Raw genomic sequence first — 23,070 nt, 5'->3', positions numbered from 1 at the left:
GCAACATTGTATGTGAACCAAAATTATTGCGAATTAAAAACAAGCGCCTAAAACTATGCTATGCTCTATTTGTACAAAGAGTTGCTTGCAGAAATTCTAAACAGGAAGATTAAAAGTATGTGGCTGAAAATAAGCGGAAATAAATTGAAGTTTAATAAAAATTTGTAATCGTTTATATTGCTTGTCATCTATAAAATTTATGCACCGCGAATGCAACTCTATTTACGCAATGTTGCCCTGTTTGGCTTATAGACAACAAATATTCCAGCCGTCACGGAAATGTTCATTCAATCGCAGTTTGTCGACCACAACGGGTTTCACTAACAACGGTATATTTTCTTGCCTTCGGTCTGGCATTTTTTCACACACACATACAAACCAACTTACATACAATAGTGACAGCATTAAGCGAAAAAATAAAGCTGTGATAAATCGAAACATTGTAGTCATACAAAAAACATTCCAAACACTTAAAAAATGTGAAAAGGCATTGAATTCTGTTTAAATATGGTTTAAAATTGCTTAATCTTTGATTTTACGACGAATGCGAGCAGACGAAATGCGAAGCGGAAGTTGAAAAAAATACATATTAACAACGGAGAAAACTAGGAATCGTTGGATGCGAAAGTTGCCGAATAGCTAACATACACACATATGTTGAAACGAATAAAACGAATTGAAGGCGCATAAGAAACGAATTGATAACAATCTTCATTTATGGTCGGTGGCTAAAAGGGAAACGAACAACGAACATATTTTCTTTACAACTTTTGATAAATATACACTGAGATTACAGCGCAAATTAATTAATTAGCAGTCAAATACAACAGTTGGGAGTGCGTAGAATGAGTGCGTGTTAAAAAGCAAACGGCCAAAGCAATAATACACAAACACTAAGCAAAAGCAGCTTGTGGAGCAGCTATTAACTGTAAAAGTTTTTGGGAAATCTGCAAACATTTTTGTCCACATGAATATGCTACACACCTTTAGTGGCAGTGGCGGTGGCGGGGGAGGTGGTCCTTTTGGCGATTCTAGTGGTAAGTACGAATGTGTGTATGGAATGATTTTAGCAAAAAAAAGAAAAAATAGTGAAATTTGAAGAAACAATGAGGAAGTGTCGCGAAAAATTTATGTTGGGCATGGACGTAAATACATACATACAAACATATGTAGTTATTTGCGTATATACTTACATTGCTGTGTACATGTAAATATACTGTAGTATTTACTGTCGTGCTATCCTTCGGCCATTTTCGGTTCGCTTCATTTCAGCTATGCAGACTCAAAACCCAATACATACTTTTTAATTAAGAGTTACAAGGCATCAGCTGCAAGACACTTAAATAAACTATATTCTATAACAATGTGCCGCTGCAAGTATAATAATAGCGAGCTTTTTTATGAAATAACGTATATTTACAAAAAATGTCTAAAATTTGCAGAACATTTCTCGTATGTATGTATAAGGTGTAACCAAACAAAAACATATGTATGTGTACATGTATGTTCATGTTTATGCAAATTACTCTTTATATGTACGAGTATATTGTATACAACAGTAAAAAGTCTCATTCGTAAATATGTTGTGGGTGAGTATTATTTCCACAACAACTGAGTTATTAACAACAAACTGTACAAGAGAGAGATAGAGTGGCAGCGTAGAAAAAGGGATGAAAACAAACTGACTAATTGAATTTTCGAGTGATTAAGTCGTTTTTATCTAATAAGATCACGTATGCGTATGGATTAACGCGCTTGTAAGGATTAAGACAGCATGTTTTTAATATTTGATAAACCACGAAGAGCTCTGCTGCAACTTATGAGCTCAGTTGTCTCTAACAGCTGTGATTAAATATGCTACGGAATGGCGGATCAATATTACTGGCTCAACGTAACTTTATTTGCGTTCTTCAAAACTGTGTAGATAATGTTTAATGCTAACACAAAAACAATTAAGTGGTTATGGTACTCAGACACCAATCGGAAGGATAAAAAACAAAAAAAAAATATTAGTTCAGTTGCACCGAAACTCTTCACAAAAAAAAAAAATTTCCTTTGTTTTGACTGGTCGGTTTGTCTTAGGCAATATTCTATGATAAATTTCGTGAAGACCACTCGTCAAATAAAAAACTTTTTCATAGAAGAACTTGATTTTGATCCTTAGGTTTGTATGGCAGCGGTTCGGTTAAAAAGGGAGCTTCTTGAGGAGAAAAAGACGTGTGTAGAATTTCAGACCGATATATCAAAAAACTTTGCGTTTAGTTCGCTTATATAGGGACGGATGACATGGTTAAATCGGTTTTGAGATGTTTCTGTCTGGTTATTACAGACTTCGAGGCAAACTTAATATATCCTCTTCAGAATTTAAATATTAAAATTGTATACTTAAGTCTCTTATTGAGGCTTTAGTAGAGTTTATACAAATAACTCACATTACTGGACATACTTAAGTTATTATTGAGCGATCTGTGGTACCGTTGCAAGATTGTAATAAGATTGAGGTTAGCGACGCTTTTCATAACCCCTCCTTTTTATAATTTTATGATAAAAAAAAACATGCCAAAGCCATCTGCTAACCAAATCAGCTGTTTCCTCGAAATCCTTCCTTCAAGGGCGCAATATATGAAGCGCCAGTTTCAAGGCAATGTAAAGTCTAACTTTTTAATGGGCATGAGTAGAATAATGAACTTTAGTAATTTATTAATTGGCCACTAACTACTCGCTGTGTCTACAACAACCATACAACCACAACAGTTGTAGGTGCTTGTTGATGACTTTTACGGAATCACAGTCTATCAGATTGTTTTGCTTTAGCTGTTGTTGTTGTTTATGTATACGTTAACCACACTCATTCGGCTCGTGAGTACGCATCATTTGGTAGGTTGTAGATGGGTGGGGTGTCGTAAGCTAACCGGTGCAATTGTGTTGTTACACAGCCACCTCCACAATGTATGTATATATGTATGTATATGTATATGTACATACATATATAAATGTTTATGTATGTAACTGACTCCAACTACATGGTGCGCATGTACAACATAAGCCCTTATAGTATATAATATACATACATATATTGCATACAATGTATTTACTACATATGTATGTGTGTAGTTAAGCGTGTTTGTGTTTGGGTTTATGTGATTGCTGATGGCTGCCGTGCGACCTTATTTGCGTTTCCACTTGGGTTAGGTTAAAATTCAAGGGAGTTTAATAGCACCTCATGCTGAAAGTCAAGGTTACAATCTTGTTATGTACACAAATACGCTATGGTCATTTTCAAACACATATATGTACATACATACATATATATTTTATGTATATATGCTGGGAGCTATGTAAATATTGCTTTATATTAGTAATGTGTGTGTGTGTTTTATAACTAGATATATATAGCAGTGTAAACATTATACGTAGATATGTATGTATGTATATATTTGTATTATAACGGTTTTATTACAAGTGGCATGTTGCTTCTATTTCTATTCTTTCAAAAATGTAAATATTTTTTTATCATCGAGCAAATGAAAAAATATATCAATCAGCAGTTTCAGTGTTTTGAATGTAAAATCCTTAGAATGCTTGGATTTTCGGTATATTTTGAGGAAATCAAAAGATGAGAAAGTTTAGAGAGTCATCAACAAGGAAATATTGTCCAAATCCATTGGTCCTGATGGAATCAACATGCTGCTGGTAAAGCATCTAGGTTCGACGGCAGTAAGCTATCCACTTTTCAAATACCCGATGTGTAGAAAAGAAAGAGTGGTCCCATTACTGAAGCCTGGGAAATCCGTCAACAAATGGGAGTACTATCGTCCGATAACTCTTGTATTCCCAGTAGTGAAGACACTAGAGGCCTTGCTACTCCCCGACCTTCACACACCAACTGAGCCTATCAAGCCACCAGCATGGCTTCCGAAAAATGCAAAGTACCTCCGAAACACTTAGCGTCATAAACGCCCATATAATTCATGATCTTAACCAGAAACCACGCTGCGAGAGGACGTTCCTCGTAGCGTTGGAGTTGTCAAAAGCCTTTGACACAATCAATTACACAACGCTACTTAAGTACATCGAAAAATCTACGCTCCCTCCATGACTGAAGACTGAACTATGTACTTGGGCGGTCGTCACATCATCCGAACTATTTCGAGGTAAAAACTCAAAACTGAGAAGAATTAAGCAAGGGGTTCGGCAGGCTGGTGTTATTGTTTATCTTCTACATCTCGAAACCGCAACCACTAGAGGGTATTTCTATCTCCTCGTACACTGACGATTGCACGATAATGATGTCGGGAAATGGAATCGATGGCATGGAAATCATCCCAGAAGTCACCAGCTTGAAGCGGAATAGCCTCCTAGGAGCATCAAGAGTCCTTCCTCCGCTACGTCGCATAACTTCAGACTTCGCAACTAACTTCTGGCATTCACTGACCGCCTTTCACAAAGGAGTCATAAAAACCTGGCCCGACTCCCTTTCAGTGAATGTCGTAATTGGAGTCAAATCACCACCCATTGCAGACGACGAACTCGAGTTGCCGCGATAATCGAGAGTGACCCTTGCGAAGTTTCGTTCTAGATACTGTAGCAGGTTAAACTCCTATTTATCCAGAATCGAACCCGACATATGAAATATACTTGTATGTCCGGCGTGCAACGAGTCCGCACATGACACTAACCACTTCTTTGCATGCCCAGCTAACCCTACACATCTGACACCGCTCTGCCTTTGGTTCGACCTTGTCAAAACAGCACGTTTCCTGGGACTACCATTGGACGACCTCGATGATAACTTATCTGAACTTTACCATCTTAACGGAGACCATTATAACAAAAACAACAACAAATGAGCACCTTCTTGAAAATAAAAGAACGAGTACGAAACTTCAGATCAATAACTCAAAAACTGAGTTATTAATTTCCTTATACAGACAGGCTGATATACATGGCTAAATGGATTAAACTCGTCACGTTGATTATTTATGTATACATATGTATATTTACTTAAAGGTTCTCGGTGGGCTTAGCTTTCTTTATTGAGAATTTCTGTTCTTTTTTTAAAGCACTTGTTTTGCATGATATTATCTTCCTCAAATTTTGAGATCAAAATGACTCTCCCATAATTCACTAAGGAGTATGTGGGATATTTTTGCGTTATCATTTCAATTTCACAAATCATTCAGCGCTCTTTCATGTTCACTCTCGACTCTCGAATACTCTCGAAAGTATTAAGCACAAAGTGTTGATTGTACGCAAGGATTTTATCATAAAAACTTTTCACCTTCATCCTGATGAACGGGACGTTAATTTCTACATATTGCTTTCTCATTTTCCTTCGTATACTTTTTATTGCCATCTTTCTGTTGTAGCTTTGAATGTCAGCTGTACTTTGTGATAGCTGCTGCGTAACGGTCTCTATGACGGCATATTACACATACATATTATTGCATATGTGTAGGTGACTATATACTGTTGCATGTTTTTTTGTTTTTTCTTCCAGCAAGTGAACGTGCTGCATCCGCTTTATGATTAATGCGAAAAGTTTTAGAAACTTTTACTGAATTGCATTGAACAATTCAAGGCATTTCTGGAGTGTCATTGCTGCTATACTCTTAATTATTAGAATTTGCTAGAATATACCACGCACATCTTAAGTATTTATAAAGTTTAATAAAATATATTTAAGTGTGTGATATTAAATGAGCAGAGAGTACTTAGAAAAGAGTAAAAGATGACACGAATGACTCTGAGCTTAAAGTTACTTGAGCAATAAGGAAATATAGCACATATGTATATGTATATTTATCAACTTTTAATTTAGTATTGGTGTGTTATGAGAGAGATTAGAGACTCATTTGGTTATATTTTATAAAGAAAATCTGTACTCGTATATAGTGGTCTTAATTTTAATATTTTTTCAAGTAATTAAGACCCATCAACTACTTACCTTTAGCCATTTTGCATTATACATTGTGACAAAAAGCACCCGGAAGTTCTAATTAAATTCTCCGTGTAAATGTAAATACATGTAGTGTAGAGAAGCAAGCCTGTGCTTCATTGCTAATCAATAACTTTGCCACTTGCAGCGTCCAATAGCAGTTTACATAAATTTGTGTTCTTGAAATTTATCTTCAGCATTTAATTTAAGTCAAGGAAGGCAACGCAAGGATATAAATTTTAGTTTAGCAATAAAAAAAACGGTCACGTTGCTCATAAAAGTTGATTAGATTTGTTAATTTGTTTCCCTGCTATTTTTACTTCACACAGCAAGGTGTGCTTCATTTTCATTTGCGTGTACAAATGTTAAAGAGATAACGGTATATTACAAAAACCTTCTTTTTTTGATGGCTGATATTAAATTTCCTTTTCTATTCGGTACTTGGGATTACAATTTTATTTTAAATTTTTATTAATTTTTTACTTTTTATTTTATATTTTAAATATTTTCTTTGAAAAATAAAATTATCGAAACAATTTTTTAAACGAAAAAAATTTTTTTGGAAAAAAAAATTATCTATAAATTAAATATATCGAAATTTTTTTATCGATACAAATTTTAATGAATTTTTTTTGTGTTGCTGTTGTTTAAATTGTATCGAAAAATTGCATTTTTATCGAATTTTTTTATCGATAAATTTTTTATCGAAAAAATTGTTATCGAAAAAATTTTATCGGTAAAAAATTTTAATTAATTTTTTTTGTGTTGCTGTTGTTTATTAATTTTTTATTGTTAATTTTTATTCATTTTTTATATTATATTTAAAATTTTTTCTTTGAAAAAAAAAATTATCGAAACAAATTTTTAAACGGAAACAATTATGGAAAAAAATTTTATCGAAAAATTAAATATATCGACATTTTTTATCGATAAAAATTTTAATTAAATTTTTTTTGTGTTGCTGTTGTTTGAATTGTATCGAAAAATTGCATTTTTATCGAATTTTTCTATCGATAAATACATTTTTATCGAAAAAAATTTTATCGGAAAAAAATTTAAAATTACTTTTAATTAGGATTTTCGCAATAAAAAAAAATATATTCAAATATGAATTCAATTATTATACCCTGAACAGTCCCGCAGTTTTAAGATATCGAGCAGAAATTTTGTTCACCTTCTTTTCTCAATATAAAACTGCTTATTTGTGGGAATCACCCATATTGGAACATTACAGCGTATAGGTGGCATACGAATCGAACGGAATCAAGAGCTTGCATTGTTAACTCTACTATTTGACAAGGAATCTTCCCGAAATTCGGCATTGAAAATTGTCTAAAGAAATAATGCAATCGTCGAAGAAATTGTTTAGATCGGAAAACTATAACATATAGCTGTCATACAAAGTGAGCGATAGAACTCGAGAATACAAACAGAAAATTTCATATCGTTCCGGTGAATATTTTCGAAGTTGCACGCACGTTTCGAAGTACGAGGCCAAACTTTAAACGTGTTTTTCTCAAAAAAGTCGGTGACCAACATTACTCGAAAACGGCTTAACCGATTAGTCTCAAATTTTATAACGACCTTTTTAGATATATTTTTTAGTAACTAAAAAACGAAGATTTTTCTCACCGATAAATATTTTTTTATAAAAAGTTTAATCCCAAAATTTTGGTCAAAACTCGATTTTTTTTTTAAATATATTTTGTCAAAAAAATTTATTTTCCTTATTCCTCCGATTTATTATTAGATTTAACATTGCTTTAACGAGATCTTTTTGGTTTTTTAATTTCAGAGGATGCAGTTCAGAGATATAGTGATCATCGCAAAACGTCTTTTTTGAGAGGAGCTCTCGAAGATCAGCTGCAGTTCCTTTCCAAATAAATATTTTTACTAATACTAAGGCTTAAAATACAGTTAAAAGATACCATAATATGTGTACAAAACCTTAAAAAATTTCTCAGAAAAAAATGTGAAAAACCCGCTTCTTTCGGCCTCCTAACTGTAGGGTAACTGTTAAGAGGTTATCTCTTAATACATTATTTGCAACCCTGGTAGGTGTGCAAGAAAATAATAAAACCTCAACTGTGAAATAATATTGATTTTATGAAAAAAAAATTAACTATAAAGATCACATAGACCAAATTGGCAAAAATATTTAAATGAAAGGTTAATTCAATACGTAGGCTGCTATATATATTTCTGGACTAGGCAACACGGTTTTAAGACAATTTGCTTTTAGTTTGGTGGTTTATTTTCTTATATTAGTAGTGACATTTCGTTTTCATGCGAATTTCTGCCTCCCTTACTTATTTCTAATTAAAATCCACCTACTACGGAGGTAACGCATCTCCTTAGCGCTGCAAAAATACAAACAGATATATAGTATATATTATTTATTAATTTTTTTTTTCTAAACTATGGCAAATCAATGTTTATACTCGTATTTAAAGAAACCACCCGTTGTGCACTGTCACTCGCCAATGATAACAAAAACTCGTCGAACAAGTATCTACGGTGACGGTTTTTTCTACCTAATTGATGGCATTGATTTTCCATTTGTTGTCATCATCATCATCTGACGCAGTTGTTTCAATTTTTCGTGCAAATGCGTCTGCATGAGCACCAATAGCCTTGTTAATTGCTATTGCGGTACAGTCACTACAAACATATGTACGCATGCAATTATATAAGGGAAAATACTTACATAAGTTTATATGTACATATATATTACACCTACAACCAATGCAAACATACCTACACACCTAGCTCTGTAGCGGCATCAGCTCGAACTATGTAAAGAGTATCAGAGGGAAGTTGTCACTGCCGGTGAAGAATTATACTTGGCATTGTTGCAGTGATTTCCGCTTTAAAGCATTAAGCGGTAAATTTATATCGGCGCAGATTTAGATTAGTCACTGACACACTATTTTTTAAAAGTTTTCTCCCAAATGCACTTCAAAATTGTTAAAGGACTGTCTGCTCTATTTTTTTCACTTTCTTTTCGGCACTCGATCTTCGGTCAGTTTGAACGCAGCTGCTTTCTCCATTCGGATACTGTAACATTGCTTCGGATAATATTATGTTTCTAATTTCGTGATGATATCTGATAAACAAAATTTTTCATACGGGGACTTAATTTTGAACGTTTAGATTGTATGACAGCTTTATCCTATAGTGGTCCCCTATCGTTTCCGAAAAATTAGAGAAGAAAAGACGTGTGCAAAATTTTAGATCGATACCTCAAAAACTGATGTTATGATGACAGATAGGCGGACCGTCAAGCGTCTGTCACGTAGACTAATTACATGCTTGTATATACTCCGAAGTTCCCTTCTGGCTGTTCTGGATATAGAAAGTAAGAGGACGGAATTCTACGAGAATTTTATATGGAAATTTCGTCCAGTTATACATTTTAAAGCTTTAGGATAGCCAACTTGGGATAACTCGGGTTTCACAGTAAATTTGTGTTGTTTTTCTTGCCGATACCCTGCTCACATTTGATTCAAGAACTTATATATATAGTTTGTCACAGATTTTAATTTCGTCTCTTCTTTTTCTCATTTCAGACATCGAGCTAAAGGAGCGCCTCATCGCCACCGTGAAGAAGGAGGTTAAACAACTAATGGAAGAGGCTGTCACCAAAAAGTATATACACGAAGAAAGCAGCTCGGTGACATCACTGTGCGCTGCAGTGGAGGCATGTCTCAGTCATGGCTTACGGCGACGTGCTTTAGGCCTCTTCAAAACCTCTTCGACGACAGCGTTGATACAGAAGATAGCCAGAACTTGCCCAGAAGCTGACTATATAAATCGCTGTTTATTGGAAATCGAAATGGTCAATGAGACGCATACGATCTCCGGCAAGCGGTCTTCTTCCAGCAGTGATAGTATTATCAAGCCGAAGTTGCTCAGCAAGGGCAGCAGCAATTCGGTGACGACAATCAACACGATGTCGTCGACAACTAGTGGCTGTGCCACAACGGTAGTGAAGTGAGTATACACGGAGCTTAGACCCTGTGTTCGGGTTGGAAATAAACGCAATTTTTTTTCTTTCGTAGATACTTGTGGATACGCTTGGCACTGTATGAGCGCCGTCTTTCCAAAATAATTGAGTATTTGGTCAACAATGCCAACAATTTCTATGATCGTGATGCGCTGGTCGCCGATCCAGATTATGGCTCCATTCTTAGTTCACTTTTGGTTGGACCATGTGCGTTGGAGTTTACGCGCGCCAAGACGCCAGACCACTATTGGTCGGATCCACATGCGGATGAGCTTGTACGTATAGTTAATCGAATTTACCGTTAAGATTTAATTCATTTTTATAAACACTCATGTAAACAGGTACAACGCCACCGCATTAGTTCCGGCAATCGCACGCCTCCGATAGTGCATCGTCCCATCATCAATTTCAAGCGCAGTTTGCATACGAGTTCGGAGGACACTAGCAGCGGCTCGTATAAAGCGAGTTCGCCTGCCAGCGTCGCCAAGGATTATGTTGAGTCGTTGCACCAGAATTCCAAGACCACACTTTTGTATGGCAAAAATAATGTGCTGGTGTTGCCGGTGAGCTTTGCAGTTTACTTTTGAATCGAAAACTCGGCTTTAATCTAATTCCAATTCAATTTCATATTAATTGCAGAAGGACGTAAATGAACCTATGCCGGGCTACTTGAGTCTCCACCAAACGGTGCAGTTTCTCACCATCAAATGGACACCGAACCAACTGATGAACGGTTACAATGAAGCCGAGGGCACCGATAAAAGTTTCTACTGGGCCTATGCGCTTAATATAAATGTCGATGAGATTGTCTATGTGCATTGCCATCAGAATCGTGGCGAAGACACTGGCGGCACCATAATATTGGTGGGCCAAGATGGTGTACAGCAGCCACCGATACACTTTCCAGAGGGTGGTCATATGCAAGCTTTTCTGAGCTGTCTAGAGACTGGCTTGCTACCGCATGGACAATTGGATCCACCGCTTTGGTCTCAACGTGGCATTGAGAAAATGTTTCCATGGCCAAAAAGTGTACGCCGCCGCATATTACCCTCTGTGATGGAATCCACCGATGAAACACCAATCGATTATGTCTTCCGTGTGGTGAGCAAAAGCCAGCATGAAGAGTTTTGTGAGTTTCAGCGTATTTTTTGGAGGCAAGAAGTAAGCATTAATTGGGTATAATTTTTAGTGGCGACACATCCGATTTTGGAATTGGGACGCACCAGCCCACGACGCAAGCATTTGAGCAGCTGCTCGACCACTGGCAGTAGTGACTGTTCCAGCAAGAGTTTATCCATGGAACAGAGTGGCGGTGACTCTCCACAGGTGTGTATATTATGAATTCTTGCGTGATTACGATTGCGACCGATAGATCGATTATTAGAGGTCCGCAAGTGATTTGGACTTGAGTTGGCGGAGTCTTATTTTTTCTTACAATTGTAATTCCCTTTCTATTCGCTGAAAGAATGTTCCGAAGTTTTCTTTAAGGACTTAAATCTAAAGCCAGCTCCTAAAAACAGATCCAATTTCTAAGACCCTCTTGAACCTCTTACTTTTTTCCACAGATTCAAGCAAGTCAAACTGCGAGTATTGAGCTGGTGTGTTCCACGATGCGTCGTCAAATAATATCTCGAGCATTTTATGGCTGGTTGGCTTATTGTCGTCATTTGTCTACGGTGCGAACACATCTCTCTGGTTTGGTTAATGGACGCATCACACCGGACTGTAAGTAACATGAACTTATTTCTCTGGCCCACATACACTTTACTAACATTTACATCCTCACACAGTAGCGGCTGACGAACAGGGACTAACCAAAGAAAAGTGGGAGAAACTTCAAGTGGATGGCGTGGTCACTAGCGATATAGAGGTCTTCCGTTTGGTTTACTTCGGCGGTGTGCAGCATGAGTTACGCAAAGAAGTCTGGCCGTATCTCTTAGGACATTACAGGTTGGTCTGCTAAATAAATCATAAATAGACCTCATGTATTTAGTAAAAATTTCATCCATACCATAGTTTTGGTTCCACACCGGAAGAGCGCGAGAAGTACGACGATACCTGTAAGCATTATTACGAAACCACAATGAGTGAATGGCTGGCGGTCGAGGCGATTGTGCGACAACGTGAGAAAGAGAAGAACGCACAGGCTGTGGCTAAGCTGACGGCTGAGAAAAATAGACGCGCAGGTAAGCCAGTATGCCGGCAACATGAAATGGATGGCGAAGATGTGGATAATGATGTATTCGAAGATAATGATATTTCCGATATGTCCGATCCGGGTGAGGATTTCGATGAGGATGTACTAATTGAGAAGGACGAAGACGACAGCATCAGCGCTGCTAAAAGTGAAAAGTACAAAACCACAAGCATCACCGACTCCGGTAATGTGGAAGAAGATATTGAGACAGCCGATGCCATGGATGCAACGAATGATAGCCAGCAGCCTGAAGACGACGACACAAATGCAGTATTATTGATAGAACAAAGTGAACATATTGTAGTGGAACTTGAAAATATGGATGCAATGGAGCCCCTAGAGCTGCAGGAAAATTGCTTTGCCGATACTGATAACGAGGCGGGTCTAACACCTGAACATGGTAGCGCTATCTTATTGCTAAGCGTAAAGAGTTCACCATCGACCTCTTCTTATGAGACCGTTGGCAATGAGTTCACCGATATTAACGAACTCGCCACACCTATGAATGTTGTGGCCGAATCGGAGACCATGAATTTCGGCGCTGTTATAGAAGATGTCGAGCCAGAAGAGGATGCTTCGTCACATGTGACGAAATTTCACAGTGCCGACGATTTACGTCGGGCCATGGATGAGTTTACCATCGGTATTGTGGAACAAGTGCGCGATGCCGAGTCAATGCCAACACATGCGGTGATTATAACCGAGGCAGCATCAATGGATGCGCTGCAATGTGATGATGAACTCACCGATGAACTGTCACGCAAGACAAGTCTCATGTCACCGATGAACGAGGACATAACAGTGGTGGCTTCACTGGATGCACTGCAAGAGCCCAAATCGGCATGTGTTTCACCTGCCAGCAGTAATGGCGGTGTATATAGCGTGAGTATTAGGAGGGAGTATATTTGGTAACTGTAAATAATTTTGAATTATTTTCTTACAGAGCGAATTATTGGAGTCCTTCGGTCTGAACTTGCACCGCATAGAAAAGGATGTGCAACGTTGCGATCGCAATTATTGGTATTTCGCTAACGAGAACTTGGATAAACTCAGGAATGTCATATCCACGTGAGTTTTATAAACCAACTTACTTTACAGTTATTTTAAACACCGTTTTCATATAATCTGCAGCTATGTTTGGGAACATCTGGATATTGGTTATATGCAAGGCATGTGCGATTTGGTTGCTCCGCTATTGGTGATTTTCGATGATGAGTCGCTCTGCTATAGCTGCTTCTGCAAGCTTATGGAGCGCATGATTGAGAATTTCCCCAATGGTGGCGCCATGGACATGCACTTTGCGAATATGCGGTGAGTGTAAATGCCTCTTTGACAATTATAGTACAAAATTAAGTCTTCAAACAATATTACAGTTCCCTCATACAAATTTTGGATTCGGAGATGTATGACCTAATGGATTCGAACGGCGACTACACACATTTCTACTTTTGTTATCGCTGGTTCCTGCTGGATTTCAAGCGTGAGTTGCTCTATGATGATGTCTTCGCGACCTGGGAAGTTATTTGGGCAGCAAAACATGTGGCCTCCAGTCATTTTGTGCTCTTCCTTGCTCTGGCGCTACTGGAGACTTATCGTGACATAATATTGTCGAACAGCATGGATTTTACGGACGTCATCAAGTTCTTCAACGGTGAGAGAGAACTAAAGTTATACATATATTTTTTTTCGGGTTTTTTTAGTTTTGTCTTAAAGTTTAGAACGTTTGTCGATAATTTTTCTCTAACTAAGCTAAAGCCTGGTGGTATAGGTTCGATTATTAGATGAAAATATTTCCGTTTTAATTTTTTGAAAGTTTCTAAAAATAAATCTATATACGAGCCTGGTCTATTCCGTTAGAATCGTGATGGTCTTGGTTGAAAGGCTAAATAGTTTCATGATAAATGTTTTGAGTTTAGATCATTATGGAGCACCTTTTTCAACATAATATCCAAAATATCAAGCTTTTACAAAATTTTGAGAGTTTTTTAAAAGACTTACAAACTGAGTCTCTTAAAATGAAGATTGAAGTTTTACCGATCTAAAAATCAACTTTTTAAGTTTCTAGAACGCATTTTCGGCATTCCTAAATATTTATATGGAAATTTTTCCTTCGCCTATTTAGTTAATCTTTTTGGATTTTTTTTCGAAAATTTTGTAATTTTTTGAAAATTGATTTTTTTTGGAATGTAATTTTATGTGTTTTTTCAAAATATTTTAATTTATTTTTCGCTTTTAATAATACTTTTGAAAATTTTTGGGTGTATTTTTGCAAAATTTTTTGAAAAAAAATTTAATTTTTTTTAATTTTTTGAATGTAATTTTATATTTTCTTTTCAAAATATTTATTAAGACAATTTTCACTTCTTTTTCTTTTATTCTTTCTTCCTTTTTTTCTTGTGATAATATTTTTAGAATTTTTTTTAAATTTTTTTTTTGAAAAATTTTGAAAATTATTTTGAATATACATATTTTTTGGAATGTAGTTGTATGGTTACGATATTTTTGTTTTTGGAAAATATTTTTGAAAATTTTTGGAAATTTTTTTATATTAGAAAATTGTTTTGACTTTTTTTGTGAATTTTTTTTTAATATTTATTTGGCAATTTTACTTTGTATCTTTTGTTAATATTTTTTGAATTCTTTCGAAAATTTTGTAATTTTTTGAAAATGTTTGAAAATTGTTTTGATTTTTTTTTGGAATGTAATTTTATGTTTTTGTTTTTAATATTTATTTGGACAATTTTCCTTTCTTTTTATTTCCGTCTTTCTTTCTTTTGTTAATATTTTTAGAATTTTTTGAAAATTTTTATTTATAAAAATTTTGAAAATTATTTTTAATATTTTTTGGAATAAAATTTTACATTTACGGTATGTTTGCCTTTGAAGCAATTTTAAGCAATTTGATTTTTCTCTTTCAGAAATGGCTGAGCGGCACGATGCTCGATCCATATTGCAATTGTCCAGGAGTCTTGTATTGCAATTGCAGACAATAATCGAAAATAAATAAACACCTACACTTAAACATATGCTTACGAAGTACAGACACCTAAAAACATGGAAAAACATATGAACAAACATTTAATTAAATATATATCCAAATATATATGTACATATATTAAGAAATCTGAAGCAAGTGTAGACAAGTAAAAGAGAATTGGCATCCATTTTAGATAACACAAGCAGCAGTCAACGTAGTAGTGGAGCGTAGCCGCTTGCACCTAGAAGAAACTGTAGAGTAGAGTCACACACATAGCTACAAACAAAAATTCAAACCAAAGTGGGTAGTGGTTATATTACATAGTAGGAGAGTTAACTGTTATGAAAATGAAAATTGAGTTTATCAAAAAGGTGAATTTTGTATTGCAAAAAGTTAAAAAAATATACAAATATTTTCTTTTTGTAAAAAATTGAAAATTAATTTTTAATTTAATTTTTTTTTATTGTTCTTTAATTTTTTATTCATTTAAATATTAAAAAAATTAGTTAATTAAAAAAAGTAAAGAACATAGAAATTAAAAAAATCATTTTAATTTTTTTTTAATTTTAATTTTACTTTAAATTTTTTAATTAAAATTTTTTTGTAAAATGAATTGAATAAAAATTAGTGAAACAAATTAGAAGTAATTTAAAAATTAAAAATTAATTAATTTTAAATTTTTTCTTTAATTTTTAATTCAATTCAAATTAAAAAAAGTGTATTAAAAAAAATTTAAATTAAAATTGTTAATTAAATAAAATTAAAATTAAAAAAGAAAACTAAAACTTTTTTTTGTAATATTTTTTATTTTTAATTTTATTCAGTAAAATTTTTTTTATTAATTTTTTAATTTTAATTAAATTAAAAATTAAAGTTGCAAATTTTTTTTTCAACTTGAAAAAATATCAATTTATAACTTTTACGGTATAATTTAATAATTTCTGAAATTACCTGACAAAAATTAAATTATAATAAAAATCTGAATGAAGTAACGAGCACATGCTCTCCTGAGCAGACACACAAGAGCTAAAGCTATGCAGTAATTGCAATAGACAAATGTAAGAACTCATGTAAATATCATTGGTTGAAATAATACTCATTACTAATACATATACACATATAGTAATATACATATATACAGTTAAAAAGTAAAAAAAGATAACAATTAAGTGTAAGTAATATATGAATTGAGATTGAAAACGATAAAATATATATGTATATGTAGTTTGAAGCAACTTGTGACAGGCTTTCAGATCTAAAACACAAACAAAACATGCTAAACGGCTGGGAATGTAGTCCTGTAAAGGGAGAAATAACTCAACAATTTCATACAGTGGAATACATAGCGACCTGAGTTCATCAAATAAAATATATAAATGTTCACAGAAAAATTACAAAAAAGTAGCAACTAAAAGTGAAACATAAACACAGTAAATATTACATACACACACACACATAGTTATAGTTGTAAGTACTTAGTGATGAGTTTGGTGAAATGCTTGTAAAACTTCGTGTGGAAAAAAGTTGCATAGTAAGATTATACAGATTTATAAAAGTGCAAGTAGAATATTATGAAGTATATTATAAAGTTATAGCCAACGATATTTCGATGCAAAACATATTAAATATGGCAGCATTGTAAAACAAAAAAATATAAAAAATTATAGAGAAAAATGTATTTAAAGAAGAAAATGTAGGGAATCACCACAATTTTATACTTCCTATCGCAAGCATAAACACATACATACATGCATACATACATACATAAAACCTTGTAAATAATAATCAAATATACTTAAATGCAAATTGTATACCAGTCCAGTGTAGAATGCAGAGAAAATTATAAATTATATTGAAAAAATATTTATATGTATGTATGAACGTAAAGTTTAAAAAAGTAGTTGTTATTTACATTGTTGGAAATGCTTAAACACGTTTGAACATGCTTGGGCATGATATATATTCGAAATCTGTTGCTTTTTATACAATGCAATGTTTATTTGTTGAAGAACTTGCTTAAACAGTTGTTAAACACAAATAAAGGGAAAACAATTATATTTAGAAAATGTACAAAATATGTTTGAAAGTATTAACATGCCATTAAATGCATTATTTAGCAGTGCTGTGGCTGGCAAATGCCGACTAAAGTTTATTGATGACCAAAACGCGTTGTACATAACGAAATTGTTGCTTTTGCGCCTAAAGATATGCTGTAATATTTTGAATTATTATTTTTTTTAGTATGAGATTTTTTAATATTTTTTAAATATATTTATAAACAACAGTTTTGCGCCTAAAAGTATGCTTCGATTTTTTTGAAAATATAATTTTTAGAGGATTTTTTTACCTTGTTTTAAACATATTTTTAATATAAAATTAAAAGGATGAAAAATAAAATTTTACAACTTTTGTTTTCATTAAAGCGGGTTTCCGCCTAAAAATATGTCGCAAAGTTTTAAAAATATTAGCTTATTCAAAATATTATTTCTGATTTTTTATGGTTTTCGTTTGAATGTATTTAAATTATAAACAAAACAGCAATTCAAACGCTTAGCGCCTAAAAGTACGCTTTTGAAAATATAATTTTTAGCTTTAGCTTAGCTTTTTAATACGTTATCTTGAATATTTCTACGGCAAAATTAAACGAAAGAACAACAAAATTATTCAACGTAAAATTTATATAATCATTGGAGCGCTTTTGCGCCTAAAAATGTGTTGCAAAATTTTAAAAATATTACTGTATTCAAAATAGTACTTTAGATTTGTTATCCCTTTTCTTTGAATATATTTGGGCTATAACCAAAACAGCAATTCAAGCGCTTTGTGCCTAAAAGTATGCTGTAAATTTAAAAAAATCAGATTTTTAAAGCATTTTGTTTTTTCTTGAATATTTTTACGGTTATCTTAAACGGAAGGACCACATATACCATGCATAATTACAACCTTAAGCATATATAATCATTTCAGCGGTTTTGCGCCTAAAAATGCGTTGCAAAATTTTGAAAATACCATGTTTTTAGTGCAAATAGATTTTTAAATAATTTTTGAAATATATTTAGCCATTATTTATAACCGAAATAGCAGTTCAAGCGCTTTTGCGCCTAAGGGTATGCTGCAATGTTCTTTAAAATATCTCTTTGTTTAGTTTTATTTAAAAAGTTTAAAGGTTTAACTTAATAAAAAAGACATTTATATTATATTTTTAGGAAAGTATACCCTGTACATAAAAAAAAATGTGTATTGTTAAGGTTGTATATTAATTTTTTTAACTTGTTCGTATGAACGAATTCCAATTTTTAAATTCTAAAATTTTCTTTTACTAATATTTTTAAGCACTATTTGCATGTTTTTCAACTGAAAGTTCTGTAAGTGTATTTTGTGTGTACACATGTAAGTGGAATTTGAAAAAAATTTGCATATGTATGTTGAATTTCTACTCACCACTGTAGGTGGTAAAAAAATTAACAATATTGTTATTTAAAAACTGCGTTGTTCCTACCTTTTTTAATTCTCAAAGAAATTAGTTAATTATATGAAACAACGAAGTGGCAAATATTGGTAAAGAAAAATGTCGAAAATAAAAGCTTGATTAAATTATTTTTTTTTTATAAAAAACCATTCAGTATTGTAAATTTTTTATTTGCCGAAATTTACATAATTTGTGTTCATGCAGATAAAGATCAAGGTTTCCAAGTATTATTCAACGAGTATGCGTCCACATTAGTTTTTTCTAATTTGTTAAAGTAAATGTTATTTCGTCTATTATTATTATTTTATAAAAAGTAAAAAAAAAAAATTTATAAAAAAAATATATTAATAATAATATTAATATTTATGTATAAATTTTAGTATTTTTTATCTTTTACCAAAATTGTTTTTTACTATTATTATTTTTTTTTAATATTTAATGGCATTTTAAATATAATAAACAGCAAGCAAAGCGAACATAATTACAAAGCAAACATTATTTACAGTTGCAAATGTATATGTATAGCGTGTAATTGCTTATAGTACATACATACATACATGCAAACATATAGCCATATAGTCATATGATAATACACAAGTAGCATATGTAGAAAGAAAAGTAAAAATATATAGAATATTCACAAAATAAGCAGAAGAATATTAAGCAAATTGTAAAACTTAATACATACATACATACATATATTATTTATATACAAATTATGAATATGAAAGTATAAAGATACCATATAGAAATATCTAGTGAAATTATATACAAACACATACATTATATATTATTACAAAGTAGTGAATGAGATTATATGTATACATACATGTTTATATTGAAAGTACAAGCATTGTGTTTTATTATTCATTTCAAATACATAAGTATATGTATGTATATGCTTATGAGTGTATAGGAAGGTGAGTATATAGATGTCATTTATAAACTTTTTGTTGTTTACTTGTTATTAATTTTAAAGCTGTTGATGGCTGTGCGAAAACTTTTATATGCTTCAAATGATGAAAAATGTTACTCATACGCACTGACGCACTATTGCATTTGTTGTTAAGTGCAGCCATTGACTTGGATGCAATGTCAACTTTCATTGAAGATGCTTAAAGTGATGAAAAATATTACTCATACGCACTGACACACTATTGCATTTGTCTTTAATTACTAGAAATGTCAAAATTGTTATTTAGGATTGTTGAAGACAAAAATTTAATAATTTTCGTTCTCCACTTTTTAAATAATTCCAGCCTTCTTCGTAGGTGAGCCCACAAATATACTCTACTAGAGGATATTGGCATACAATGAACTGCAGTCGAAAAAAATAAAAATTGATACAACAATAAATGAAAAAAATATGAATTTTAGGCAAAATTTGGTAATTTTGTAAATTATTTGGAAAATTCTGTTTCGGAAAAAACTCGTTTAAAGAAAAGTAATAGAGCACTTGGTATTGGCCAACTGTACTTTAGAAGCCTGTAACTCAAAAAATATTGAAATATTTACTTAAAATTTGAGTTTAGTATTTTTAAAGGTATCGATTATGGAAAAATGAAAAAATAAAAATAATATTTTTTTTCAAAATTTCAAGTTTTAAGCTTCTTGCTGCCTTTTCTGAAAATTGTATCCTCTAATAGAGAAGTTTTGTAGACTTTTCTTGTATGACCAGAGAAAAATTTCTTACCTACACTAAAAACAGTAATAAAATTATCTCCTGATGCTCTAGACGCTGAATTAAAGCGCAGGGAATCGGCGGTGTTCTCGAGATATCAGTTCACTTTACTTTACACAAACCCGAGATATCAGTTCGTTTCGCTTTCAACTACATTTTAGTTTAAGTTTATTGAGTGGAGCATAAAAATTATGAGTTGGTTGTAGAATTATATAAAAATTTCTTTTAAACTTCTTCAATCCTTAAAATATTTTTAAATCGCTTGAATTTAACATACTCAAAATTACTATCAATTAATCAAACTCCAGGAACTCTCTCGCACATACTTCCACTATGAGTGTCACAACAGGCACTAAAGTGAGCATTGAGCACCAAACAATCAGCTGTTGTGAGTGCTTGGCTCGTTGAGTGAGTGAAGAGTTCGCTTTAGCATAAGAGAGCTGAGTGAGTAGTTGCAATGTTTGAACTTTTGTATGCTTAAAAGAGCGTTTGAGTTGTTACATGTGTTAGTTGGGAAAGTAAACAGTCGCCATGAACCACAAAAACACATAACCTACCCAAATGAAAGTGACAATTTGGTAGCTTAAACAAGCAACAATTTGCTATATAACAGAGAGAGCACAAGAGCGCGGGGTGTTTGAAAGAGAAAGTAAAGTTGGTGATTTAGGGATTTGATAAGTGATGGCGGTATATGAAGGTAGGGCGGAGAAAAAAATACAGTGAGCTGATAAGAAATATTTTTTATGAATTTTAAAAATGAAATTTTTTGAAGAACAAATTTTAGCGAATTTCTTACTAATAAAAATATTAGAATATAACATGCTGAGTTGATTTTCAAGGCCGCATTTTATTATATTCGAAGTCGAAAAAGTCTTTTCGTATTTATGACCAAACTTTTATTTATGTTTTTAAATTTTCAACACTATATGGTACAACACAAAGTGATGGGTATCACTAGAGATATACAACTGCAACGACATCTATTGACAAAATACGAAAATACTTTTCCGACTACCTGATATTATTTCTTTAGCACCGAAAAATGCACCAGCACTAGTTACAAACTGAACTAGTTGACAGTCTCACAACTACTCTGCGTCGCTATGTGCGCTACAACTCTTTGTTGACGGTATGTTAATGCGAGAGCAACAGTTTCGCCAAGCAATATCGTTTAATGCTGCTCAGCACAACATCGTTGCCGAGGGGGTGGTTGCTGAACCAGTTGCCGCTGCTTGACATGCCGCAATGCTAGGTGTGGTGGGGGCGAGAGTGTATTTTACTCGTTAGCCTGACTTTAACGAGCTCTTAACTTCGCATATGCGGACCTTTGCTGGCAGTTTTTCTTTTGAGTTTTCCGTGTGCGGACGTGTCTCCTCTCCTAAAGGCGCGTATTATGGCTAGTACTTGGCTTTTCATAGTGGCTACCTCCATAATATTGTAACAAGCCACATACGGGTGTTTGTATGTGTATATAAATTATTTGACTGGAACTGCAATTTGGTGAATGATAAGTGCTTATTTGGTGATAATTTCTTTCGTATTAAACGCGTATAAACGAGGTGTGAAGCATTGTATGAAAAAGTACAGATTCGTGTGATTTTTTGACAAAAATTATTTAAGCATTAATGCGTGCGTTGCCGTAGAAACTTAAACATTTGCAGCGCTATTGTGCTGTGTTTAGTATAGCGCTGAATTAATATTTTCATTGAAGGAGTTAAAGCAAACAGTTGGCATCGAAATGGCTCATGGTAGTAGTGCAGGTGAGTTTTTTGCATAAAAAATGTGTGTGTTCTATTGTTTTAAGTAAATGTTGAACGCAAAGTTTCGTTTTTCTTCAAGAAAAATTTTTTTTTTTGAAAACAGTTTTCAAAATTTTTTCGAAAATGAAAATTTTTGGAAAATGAAAGTGAAAATTTTTGTCGTAAAAAATTTCATTACAATTTCGAAAACGTTTTTGCGTACATTTTATTACAGTTCATTTAAATTTCGTTAGTGCTCAATTTACCTTTTCACGCATACGACAGACATTGTTGCTACGAGCTATCCCCTTTTTCGTATGTAAATCGTATTGTTGTTATTTTTGTTATTTTACTTGATGACGTTCTGTATACATACGCCCACGCAAGCGAATTCCCTTTTTCGTCTATATATGTAAGACATTATATACAGTGTTGTGCGTTGCAATAGTACCAGATTTTTGGAAATTGCATTTTGTGACTTTTTCAAGCTCAAAGTGGATGTTTACTCACTGTGGAGAGCTATTAGACTCATATTTGGCTTGTGGAATAGTATATTTCATAAATGGTTAACTTTAAAAATTTAGATTTTTATACAAAATTAATAAATTTTTCATATTCTTGTGTAAGTTAGGGGTTATCGGTTGCCAAATTCTTTCAAACTTCACTTTAATGCTTCTTTGACGAATCTCTAATGTAAAAAATTTTCTTAGATAAACACGGTAATTTTACAGCTGAGGGCGTAATTACCCTCTGGGAAGCTATCGTTCCAATTTGAAGCTTACAATTCAGGAGAATATATAAAAAAAGAAAAAAAAAGAATTGATTTTAATAGCCTTGGTCTCCTCCAAAGACAATGCTAATTTTAAATATGTCAAAAAATTCTTATGAAGAGAAGTCAAAATTAAAATTAGTTTTTACAAATCTAAATAGTAATAAAACCATATATTTTTTAGTCTCGAAAATTGCTTAGAAACTCACAGGGTATTTAAAATGCACCATAAATTAAAAAATACCTTCCCCTGTTGCCTCACAGGGTAAAAAAAAATTATTAGAAAGTTTTATT

General features: G+C 33.0%; 2 protein-coding genes across 3 annotated transcripts in view; both read left to right on the top strand.

Moving 5' to 3' along the window:
- The first annotated feature begins 279 nt into the window (after positions 1–279).
- On the top strand, positions 280–15,506 carry LOC105225210 (small G protein signaling modulator 2). 2 transcript variants are annotated; one of them, XM_049455247.1, is made up of 13 exons: positions 280–1,037; positions 9,508–9,931; positions 10,000–10,219; positions 10,286–10,507; positions 10,584–11,073; positions 11,134–11,270; positions 11,510–11,669; positions 11,738–11,894; positions 11,961–13,023; positions 13,085–13,209; positions 13,273–13,452; positions 13,515–13,792; positions 15,060–15,506. In XM_049455247.1, exons 1-13 carry the CDS (start codon positions 968–970, stop codon positions 15,146–15,148), a joined length of 3,615 nt encoding a protein of 1,204 aa, XP_049311204.1. In that variant the 5' UTR covers positions 280–967; the 3' UTR covers positions 15,149–15,506. The 2 variants fall into 2 exon arrangements, with proteins under 2 accessions (XP_049311204.1, XP_011201881.3); XM_011203579.4 differs by having other exon boundaries at positions 281–1,037; positions 11,735–11,894.
- Positions 15,507–21,611: 6,105 nt separating this feature from the next.
- LOC105225209 (small G protein signaling modulator 1) overlaps positions 21,612–23,070 on the top strand; it is a 40,640-nt gene continuing 39,181 nt past the window's right edge. The window contains exon 1 of the mRNA XM_011203578.4: positions 21,612–22,028. Coding sequence (XP_011201880.2) covers positions 22,007–22,028 — 22 coding nt within the window. The 5' untranslated portion in view covers positions 21,612–22,006. The remainder of the gene's footprint in view (positions 22,029–23,070) is intronic.

This window comes from Bactrocera dorsalis, chromosome 4, assembly GCF_023373825.1.
Source record: "Bactrocera dorsalis isolate Fly_Bdor chromosome 4, ASM2337382v1, whole genome shotgun sequence".
Lineage (NCBI taxonomy): Eukaryota > Metazoa > Arthropoda > Insecta > Diptera > Tephritidae > Bactrocera > Bactrocera dorsalis.
Note: the sequence above shows the minus strand (reverse complement) of the source record. Positions and strands in the feature narration are given on the sequence as shown.